The sequence below is a fragment of the Pyrus communis genome, chromosome 1 (genome assembly GCF_963583255.1).
Source record: "Pyrus communis chromosome 1, drPyrComm1.1, whole genome shotgun sequence".
Classification (NCBI taxonomy): domain Eukaryota; kingdom Viridiplantae; phylum Streptophyta; class Magnoliopsida; order Rosales; family Rosaceae; genus Pyrus; species Pyrus communis.
The window spans coordinates 19,300,428-19,311,846 of NC_084803.1; the positions used below are offsets into that span (position 1 = coordinate 19,300,428).

At 36.7% G+C, this 11,419-nt stretch overlaps 1 protein-coding gene across 1 annotated transcript; it reads left to right on the forward strand.

Annotated features, from left to right (window-relative positions):
* Window positions 1-6,221: 6,221 nt before the first annotated feature.
* Window positions 6,222-6,861, forward strand: LOC137717878 (protein RALF-like 34). Its single transcript, XM_068457378.1, has one exon. The coding sequence runs from the start codon at window positions 6,275-6,277 to the stop codon at window positions 6,677-6,679; it is 405 nt and encodes a 134-aa protein (XP_068313479.1). The 5' UTR covers window positions 6,222-6,274; the 3' UTR covers window positions 6,680-6,861.
* Window positions 6,862-11,419: the final 4,558 nt, after the last annotated feature.

Below are 11,419 nucleotides of genomic sequence, written 5' to 3' on the forward strand. Positions count from 1 at the left end.
TGTAGGTGAAGTAAGTGTGTGAGGTTGGTGAAGTAAGTGTGTGAGGTTGGTGAAGTAAGTGGAGGTTGTAAGTGAAGTAGGTGGATGTTGTAGGTGAAGTAAGTGTGTGGTGTAGCTTTCATTTGGTTTGCTATAAATACCCAAGTCCTCAAGCATTGTAGATCATCCAAGGAAAAACAAAGGCTAGAGCTAAATAAGAAAAGCTTTGCTCATTAGTCTGTTTAGTGAGTTTTCTTTAGGAGTGTGCTCTATTTTTCTTCTTCTTGGGATCATTAGAGTTATCTTGGATACTCTTCTTATTCAACACGAACAAGAGCACCATTGAAGGTATGCAGAGTAGTCTTACTCAAGTTGAAATTATCCATAATTCCAGTCTTCTCATCTCTTCTACTTCTTTGAAAAGGATGCTAACTCCGGATTTGTTGCCCACCAGCGCGTACCTGACCATGGCATCCGAGATTTGGACCTTTATGACCAAGGCTTGTTGATGGGGACCACCATCCTGGTCTAGTTGCAAACTGCATTTCTCCCATTTCTAGTATTGCCTAGATGTTTTTGTGCCACATATATGCAATTAACGCCACCAATTTTTTTCTTCATCAGCCCTCAATACTTGGATGATTTCCAATTACGTCTGGGCTTCTTATGAGAGGTGTTGGAAGTCTGACTGTGGAGCGTTACACAGGGGTTCAGATTAAAAATTTTCACTGGAGTCTGAATGTACATTGCCATGACAGATGGTTCTTCAAATCCAAAGACAGCATCTTCTAGGGCTTTTCACGCATCTTTTGAAGTAAATGAGTTTTGAAAGATCTTCCATTTGAGAGGCCCACAAAGCCTTTCAAATTTTGTTAACATAGACATTAATCCTCATCAAAGTTGTCTAGACTTAGTCCATGGTAAGGTGACTTCACCAACAAGGGTGTCGATGTTCCCCGGTATGGTAGAGTCGCATGGGTATCGATTTGAGGCAAACATAGTGGCGGTGGAGTGATTTTGAGGGAGGAATATGAGTTTACTCTCAATGAAAGTACCAATTGTTGAAATCAAATTCGCACACCACTATTTGTAAAGCTTATACTGGTCAAGAGAAAGGCCTTTTAGGATATGGAATCCGTATTAAATTGGGAGAATCCCTAAATATATATAGAGATAGATATTGTTTCCTTTTAGGAGTTTGATTATTTGCAGCACACGCCAATTCCTAGATTGTAAGAATATCCAAGAATATAGGAAACTTATATGATCCCTATTTGGATCAAGATTCCATATCTTGCGAAACAAGAATGGTCAATCTCAGCGTAGTCGACAAACTTTTCCTACTTTCTCATAACACAAGATGATGGTGACATCGCTAGTCCATTTGCTCAATTTGATCGGAGTTGTTGGGTCCATAACCGAACTTCTAAGGTATACGTATTCTAATCCGTCTTGCTCAGGCCCTAAAAAATCATGGTCCCACAATACCAACTATAAGATCTTATTCAACTTTGACCTAGATGCTAAATAACAATGGAGATTGAAGAAAGACAGAGCACTAATATTTTTTTTATATTAATCAAATTTTATTGAAAAATAAGACCATTACAAAAATTGGAGTTTACAAACACATTTATACAACTAGCTCCATAATCATGTTTCAATTAGCAAAATCTAACAAACTTCTTAATAACAAAATTTGCAATTCTTAATTATTCCCAATTCTCTGTGATTAAGGTAATCACATTCCATAACACAACCACCACCACTTAAAACTATTTATCTTCCCTGCCTTCTCTCTCTTCATGCCTCATCTCAACTAATTGACTGGACGATGATTTTACTTTAAAGTTGGCGTCCCTAGTTTTTCGATCTCAGCACAATGATTTTACTTCACTCTATTTCGTGATTGCGCTTTCGCTAGATAACCGGTTTCATGGTTAGATCCAAATGGAGACGGTGGCAGATTATGGAAGGATAAACACTAGGCATGTCTTCAGTAGACCAAGCCAATACATTTTTATTTGCTTGTAAGAAGGCAGTGAATAGCTCTTTTGTCACGATCCGATACCTTTGATTTGATTATGGCCTTAAGTTCGGGTTTGTCGGGATAGAAACTTAAGTAGACATAATCCTTATCTGCTTTTGATTTCGAAGTACCGTCATACTGGGGTCAAGGGTCCATGTCGAATTCCATGTAGCTTGTTTCTTGGCCCTCAGACTATGGTTGCTATGCGGTTTTGTCCATTAGAGCTACAAAGCATCGTTCTCCTTTTCATATCATATTTAGGCTTTCTACTGAGCAGCAGTAAACCGTGACATTATCTCTCTTAGTTTCTTTTATCCCTCAAAGTGTAGGATATCAAAGTAGTTGATGGTGCGACGACGGGACTGTTTTCATCTTGGGTAGCCAGTTTCAGCCCAAGATAGTGTTATGGGGAGTTAGACAGTCCATAACATAAAGACTACAAGATAATTATAGGTTCCGCCTTAACCGCTAGTTTCACAATTCTGAGTGATCGAACATGAGCACCATTGAAGGTATGCAGAGTAGTCTTACTCATGTTGAAATTATCCATAATTCCAATCCTCTCATCTCATCTACTTCTTTGAAAATGATGCTAACTCCGGATATGTTGTCTACCAACACGTACCTAACCATGGCATCCGAGATTTGGACCGTTATGATCAAGGCTTGTTCATGGAGACCACCATCCTAGTCTAGTCGCATTTCTCCTATTTCTAGTATTTCCTTGATGTTTTTGTGCCCTATATATACAGTTGACACTGACAATTTATTTTCTTCATCGGCCATCGATACTTGGATGATTTCCAATTATGTCTGGGCTTCTTATGAGAGGTGTTGGATGTCTAACTGTGGAGCACCACGCAAGGGTTCAGATTAGCAATTTTCATTGGAGCCCGAACATACATTGCCATGACAGATGGCTCTTCAAATCCAAATACGACATCTTCTAGGGCTTTTCACGCATCTTTTGAAGTACATAAGTTTCGAAGGATCTTCCATTTAAGAGGCCCTCAAAGCCTTTCAAAGTTTGTTAACATATACATTAATCATCAGCAAAGTTGTCTAGACTTAGTCCATGGTAGGGTGACTTCACCAACAAGGGTGTCACTGTTCCTCGGTATAGCGGAGTCGCATGGGTATTGATTTAAGGCAAACATAGTAGGGGTGAAGTGATTTCGAGGGGAGAATATGAGTTTACTCTTAGTGAAAGTACCAATTGTTGAAATCAAATTCGCGCACCACCGCATGTGAAGCTTATACTAGTCCGGAAAGAAACCTTTTAGGATATGGAATCCGTATTAATTGGGAGAATCCTTAAATATATCTAGAGATGGATATTGTTTCCTTTTAGGAGTGTGATTATTTGCAGCGCATGCCAATTGCTAGATTGTAAGAATATCCAAGAATATAGGAAACTTATCTAATCCCTATTTGGATCAAGATTCCATATCTTGCGAAACAAGAATGGTCAATCTTAGCATAGTCGACAAACTTTGCCTACTTTCTTGGAACACAAGATGATGGTGACATCGCTAGTCCATTTGCTCAATTTGATCGGAGTTGTTAGGTCCATAACCGAACTTCTAAGGTATACGTATTCTGATCCGTCTTGCTCAGGCCCAAAAAAAATCATGGTCCCACAATACCAACTATAAGATCTTATTCAACTTTGACCTAGATGCTAAATAACAATGGAGATTGAAGAAAGAACAGAGCACCAACATTGTTTTTATATTAATAAAATTTTATTGAAAAATAAGACCGTTACAAAAATTGGAGTTTACTATCACATTTATACAACTAGCTACATAATCAAGTTCCAATTAGCGAAATCTAACAAACTTCTTAATAAAAAAATTTGCAATTCTTAATTATTCCTAATTCTCTATGATTAAGCTAATCACAGTCCATTACACAACCATCACCACTTAAAACTATTTATCCTCCCTGCCTTCTCTCTCTTTATGCCCGATCTCATGCCTCATCTCAACCAATTGAATGGACAACGGAAGACATGTGAGTGGTTCGACAAGGGTAGATGGGTGACGAAATGAGGAGTGACATAGTTTGGGTTGGCTTGGCATATTTGGTAGAGTTGACAACGATTGATTGGTGGCTGATTACAACGCGGTTGGACAGGTTTGCAGCAGTGATGGTGGTGATTTGACATAATTACTCTATACGGGTCACATAGCCAAAGGGAAAGAAAGGAAATAGAGAGAGAGAGAGAGAGAGAGAGAGAGATGGAAAAAAATGAGAGATATAAACTGAAAAAGCCGCTAATAATTATAAGATAAGTCATTACCCATTTTACTCACCATACAATATGACAAAATAAAAACAAGACATGTGTTCATATTTAAGTTTTATAACAAGTAACCAAACACCCTATTCTCTTATCTTATTAATCATGTGAACAAACAGACCCCTTCATATTTTCTCCAACAAATCTGCACATCTTCCATGCCATGGCAACCATGGGTTCTCTTCTCTGGCGACCCACATCTCTATTCGCTTTCTTCTACAACAAATGCGACTCGTCATCCTCTGTGGTGGACGACGAAGATTAATGAAATGATTAAGTAAACCATTGCAGAAAAAGAAGAAGGCGTACAAGACAATAGCATTGAACTGGAATTCGAGATCATTGTCGTCCTGGTCATTGATGGTGGAATAAGGCCATGATCTGAGACGCTGAGCCATGGCTTTGGCGGCAAGGATTTGATTTTTCTGTCACCATTACACCGAACTCACAGGCCTTCGGTAGGCTTGCTTCCTCTTTTGGTTTGAAGAAAAATTACTGGACAATGTGAGGAAGAAAGAAAAGGGTGTTTGGTTGGTGGAATAGTAGAACTGTTGTGTTTAGTTAGGGAGTTATGAGATGGTTAAATAATGACAGATGTTATTATATTATTGGGCCGCCCAACATAAAGAGTATAATGGGTACTCACCAGTGAGTACTCAAGTATTGCCCATTGTTATATGGGTATCCATTACCAAGAGGGATGAACATGGGTAAATCCACATATGAGATGGATTTGAGTAGACCCACTGAGAGAAACACATGGTGTGTGCTTTTTTCAAGAACATTTTGAAGTGTTTTCTATTTTCTAAGAAACACTTGCATTTTTATTAAAAGTTTCCATGTTCTTCTAAAATAAGCATTTTTATTGAAGCTGTTTTTTTTAGTAGAAGTGTATTTCAAAAACACAATTCCAAATGAGTCCTTAATCGTGTTACTTTGCTTATGGGTTTTCCTAAAAGATTTAGGACCAACATTTTCTTAAAATTTTGTTTAGTAAAACAATAAGCAAATATAAATGAAATATAAATGAGGGATAAATTACACCATATCTCAACCAGCCACGTACACTAAACACCAAATTTTAATGTCGTATCCCTTACCATGTCATATAAGCTCCACACCCTCCCTCTCCACCACAAACCAACCACACCCCCCCCCCCCCCCCCCCCCGCCCCCAAAACACAAAAAAAAAAAAAAAAAACTAGAATGTCTCGCGCCTCAATCTCACACAGAACACGTCACCAATCAAACTGAACAAATTGTAGCACAACCAACCGCTACTCTCACCGTACAAACACAAAATGTATTCAAGACGAGAAATTTTTGCATATCTTGAAAACACATGAGATCCCATGTATCAATTTATATAAATGGATGACATAAATAATATGCCTCACTTCTAATGTAGGTTGATGAAAACACAACTATGTTATTATCTGAGTCAAATATTACATGTGAGGTCACAATATTTTAATGTACAAAGTAGGTGAGGTTATAAATATTGGAGTACTTTTTTTCGGTAACAATATTGGAGTATTTGTTGGAGCTTTTCGATCCAATATAACGAATGTCTAATTTTGTTTAACAAGCGTTGGATTGTATGGAAGGGCTTTTGGTAACGACGTACTCAATGCTTTGAATCTGAACTATCGTAAATTTTCAAATAACATCATAGAACGATCATGTTTTGAAGTATTTTAGATTAAAATTTGATAACGTTATGGAACGGTGTTACAATAAACGCTTTAATACCTACATTGAAGAAACTCAGGACTCAGCTGTAACCCAAACTCTGCTCACTCACACCTTTCTCTTCACTCACATGTGAACCTGGGCCCCCCTTGCTCTCCATCCGACCCCCAAAACAAGACATATCTACCTCTAGATTTCTCGCACTAAACCCCAGCACCTCCCCACCCCCCAAAAAAAACTTCTGTGATTTTCTCTCTCTAGGTTTTTCCATGGCTTCTCCAACTGCAGCCACTCTTTTCCTCTGCTCCCTCCTCATTTTTCTCCATTTGGGTCCTCAAATCCAAGCTCAAATCGACAAGACCAGCTTGAAGCTAGTTGCGGAGGCTCTGGAGTGGCCGACCGCCACAATGTCGCCTCTGTACGATGAGCTCGAGGAGGCAGACGATGAGGACGGCGAGGACTTGGAACTGGACGTGGAAAACGGGTACGCTCGCAGATCTCTGCTCTGGTGGAGGACGAAGTACTACATTTCGTACGGCGCGCTGTCGGCGAATCGCATCCCCTGCCCGCCGCGGTCAGGGAGGTCGTATTACACCCACAGCTGCTTCAAAGCCAGAGGCCCAGTTCGTCCTTACTCCAGAGGATGCTCTAGGATCGCTCTATGCAGACGATGATGCTGTTGTTTGCTGGGTAATTAGTAACTAAGTTTTGGGTATTAGTATTCGAGGTTGTTATAGTTCATGGCATTAAGCATCTACTTGTTGCCGCCGCTGCAGAAGTATTAAAGTGTAATGTGGTTTGTTTTAAAGAACTAATTATGTTTGTGAGAAATTAGTTAATTAATCTTGTGTTATGGTATTTTCTTCGCATCATTTTATCTGTTCGGTTATGAACTTATGATGATTGCAGAGAGATTACTATTAGGTTTTTTTTTTTTTTTTAATTTTATTTTATTAAGAATGTTACAATTTTTGAGTTGGATGCCCAATTTACATAATGGTTTAATTTTGTTGTTTTTAAACGCAAATAATCATTTAGTTTAGCAGCACTCGGTTTTGAGCTAGAATGATAATCGTTAAATGAGTTTAACCGCACTTTGACTATCTCAACCACCCTATACCGACTCCATTAAAATTTCAACAACCACCACCGATTGCAGCTTGCTACAATCATTGTCAGTTCCAGAAAAAAAAATGCAGGAAAAATCCCACTCGTGCGTGGCATTACTGTTTAAAGTATAGTATAATCAAAACACAAAGTTTTACCCTTTAATCGCAATTTGTTTGTTTAATTTTTTTAATAAATTATAAGCAGAGATGTTATAATCTTAGTGTCGTTGCTTGATTAGGGGGAAATGATTTGCAGTTTCACTTTTGGGAAACAATTTCTACTTTTGAAAGTTTGACCTAGCACTAGCTACGGACCCGGCTTCTCTCTCCTCCCACTTCTCATACATTCTCATCCCTTCATATTTTGTAAGGTAATGATTAAGTCAAGTCAACATTTTATATTAATTTTTTTATAAAGATGATAAGACAAAAAATAATAGTAATATAAAATATTGACGTAGCTTAACCATAACCGTACAAATAAAAAATGATAGGAGTGTATAGGAAGTGGGAGGGACAGATCCACTAGCTATCTGCCCAAAGGAAAGTAATTTGGAAAATTGGCAAGTTTAGTTATGTGTGCCTTCCGTTCTAATTCTTGTTGCCACCACTTAAAGAATTTCCAGCACTACTCTACTTCCCTTCACTAAAATATTCTTATTGTGTTCCGGTTTATGCTATCCAATATCCATCAAGGTTTTTTACTCTTAGATTTTTAATCAAAGATTTAACGATTATAATATAACGGCCAAAAATTTCAGCGTCTAAAATAATCGAAAAATATACTGAAATGGAGCCTCAGGGAGGTGGAGAATCAGTCTTGGGTTTGTAATCAGAGTAGAGCTGCTTGTTTGCCCTAGAAACCGGTTATATGGGCTTTCATAGTTTAAATAGAGTGTATAGTTGGAATCAACTTAATGGCCCATCCTGGAACTTCAATTTGGGGTTGAGCATAGAGCGAGATACATTCTGGCCTTGTTATCAAACTTGTTTGCCACTTCATTCTGTTGATTGTTGAGTTTTTAAAAGCCGAAAGAGCAGAAGTACCCTTAACAAATGGCTTATTCAAAATTATGTAGCACTCAATGTCCTATAACAAATGGCTCATTTGATTGTCGAATTTTGAGTTCATCATTGTAACAAGAGTTGTTTGGCAATTGATGGATTGTCCTGGTTGTTAAGGTCTTTCGCTTAAACTCCTAAACATGATTTAGTTCGATACAAGATAGGGGTGGAACCGAAATCAAAAATGAATTTCTGTACCAATTCTAGTATTGTATGGGCGCTTTTCGATTTTGGGCTACATTGACAGAAACACACAAATTTGATTCCCAGAAGTTTGGATTGGCTTCAACCCACCACATTTAACTCACAATCCAGGTTCAATTACTAGAAATTTCAAGTGAAAAAAAAAAAAGAAGGGAAACTTGATATAAGCTTAATTTTTTTGAACCACTATTAGGTGTAGTCCAATTTCTTAAAATAAGTCCAATCCCTTAAATTTAGGATTATTTTATTATTATTATTTATTATTTATTGATAAGATTTATTATAAAAATTGATTTCATTATAATGATATCTTTAATTATTTATTTCTCTTGTGCTCCAAACCCCATTTATGAATTTATTTTTTATAATGATATAGTTAATTGTATTTATCTATCTATATGAAAGATTTATATTTATAATTAACTTGTATCACTGATTAATGTATCTTGTTTGTAGGTGTATTATATTTTTGTATCTTTTAGTTAAATTTCATATCTCACTTATAGGTAGAATATACGTTTAATTGTTTATCAACCTATGTCATAGATTTTGTTCATAGTCTACCTATAAAACAAATTAATTGTATTACATTTTTTTTTCTTTTTATAATATAACTTTATCAAAAAAGTTAATGAATTTAATTTTTTTTAATCTAAAAAGACAAAATTGAATAATTGCTACAAAAATATGTAATTAGATGACATAAACAACCTAGTTTTGTACCTAGATCTAAAATGCACCCCACCCCAAAAAAAAAAAAAAAAAAAAAAAGGAATATCCCAAACAAATGCTTCCCAACCCTAATTTTGTCTCCAAAACAGAAAGTTAGCACAAGAACCCCCCCCCCCCCCCCCCCCCAAAATCAGCAATCCATTAGGCTTACCATTTGTAATTTTTCAAGTTGTGAGAAGCATACGAGTGGACGCCCAGGGCGAGGAGCTCGAGCCTTTAAATTTTCGAAGTTCAAACTTCAAATTGCAACCGATGGACTAAGGTGGGAGGAGGCGAGGAAATAGGGTGTTGGGTTTATACCCTGTGTCTCAGGTTCAAAACTCTCCCACCTTTAAATTATTGTAATAATTTCGAACTTTCTTCCTTTCCCTAATAATAGTAATTAAAAAAAAACAAATCTCTCTCAAAGAAAGAATAGATAAGGAGTGAGATATGGTGTGGTAAACTCCGTGGTAAGCTTATGGAGTCTCCCAAGAACCAATTGAAGGCAGCCAAGTGGAAAAGAAACTTTAATTCGCTTCGGAGATATGTATGACAAATACCGACCTGACTATTAATAGACCGATTCGGTTTTGTACTGAGATCGGAAAAAAATGGATTCGAACAGAACTGATAGATTTTTTCTATGGTTTCTGCCCACCCCTAGTTCAAGCCTTCTCCTTTGCGTGTTTTAGCAAAAAGTAATGAACTATTATTGACGCTTCAGAAGAACTATCATACATTTCTCATTTATAAATACACAAACGAAAAAATATACACAGACATGCGCATAATGAATCAATAACATTTGGTGTAGACTTGTAGTAGTTAAATCTTTTTTGAAGTGTGAACACCACCACCTCTTCAAACTTTTGTAAACAAAGGCATGCTTGGATTTTTTTTCTTCCCCATGTAAAATACATGTACACGAGGTTGACTGAGGGGAAAGTCAAATCATGAACCGTGGAAGTGCAATTCCTTGTACGCTACACTAGCTTTCCTTTTCTTTAGTCACATAAATTGGGAGTCATCCTCTCTCCCACTTGGAAAACAACTTCAACTTATAAATACTAGCCTTCATGCACGTAATTATGCGCATGTAAAAGTATTTTTTGAATCACGGTGTGCTACGCTTGATTTACACGTTTTAAATGTATTTATATGCGTAAATTGACAAAAGAAAAGTCAAATATTTGAAGTAAATGAATAATCTTAGATCATGCTAGAAGAAACCCCTCATAAACCAATTAAAGCAGTTGAATCCACATAATAAAATCGGTCTCTATTGCCTTACAATGGGCTAGCAATAATATGATTCAATCAGTTGTTTATTAAATATTATTTTCTTTTTTCTTAATAAAATCGGTCTCCATTGAACTTATATTAAGAAAAGAAAAAAAATAATATTTAATAAACAACTGATTGAATCACATTATTGCTAGCCCATTGTGAGGCAATAGAGACCGATTTTATTATGTCTGTCCGGTATAAGACATTCTCCTACCACTTGAGGCTTGCGCATTTGGTTGTTCAAGTTGTCATTGTGAATATCATTTTCAAAGGTAGGAGATTTAAGATGAAAAAGACAATTAGGACAAAAGATCTCTAAAGGGGAAAAGCCCATTGCCATCGTCAGTTGATAGAATTCAAAAAAATCTAGTAGGCAAGTGTGACTGTGTGAGCCCGCTTATTTACTTATCGTTTTAGGCCCCATAATATATAATTCCAATCTGCCCCCAGTTGTAACAAGAAGCCAAACAAAGTGCTAATCTTCAACTGAGTGTCAAATCAAATACGGCTGGCTACTCACTACCGGCCACCACTTTGAATAACCTTTCAAGCTCTTGCGAACCGGAAATTTTATTGGCGTGATCATGACTCCGCCGTTTGTTGTTGTAAAAAATCTTCACATGCATGACCCTTCGTCATATCCAAACTTCATATCTCGAACCAAGTCCGACTACTTGAAACCAAGTTTAGTTCATTCATATTATAGTAAATTGATCAATTATTATAAACGATGGTATAATAGTCACACTAGAACATATTGACTTATAAAGAATGGATTTTGTAAAAAATATTTATCATTCTTATTCGTTTCATATCACGCGTTTACTAACAGCTTATAACGTATTAAAGTTTTAAAGAAACGAGTACAACACTATTGTTATCCATAACTTAACTACCTACTATCTTAATAGGAGTAGGATTTTATCCTAGAATATCGATGTAATTCAAAATAGACCATGTAATTTTAGATTGTAAATTATTTTGTCCAACTCTTGATCCATTCCCCTTGGGTACGACATACTTGAAAAATTAAAT

Coding starts and splice junctions, on each gene's coding strand:
- LOC137717878 (XM_068457378.1), top strand. CDS start 6,275: ATGGCTTCTCCAACTGCAGCCACTCTTTTCCTCTGCTCCCTCCTCATT.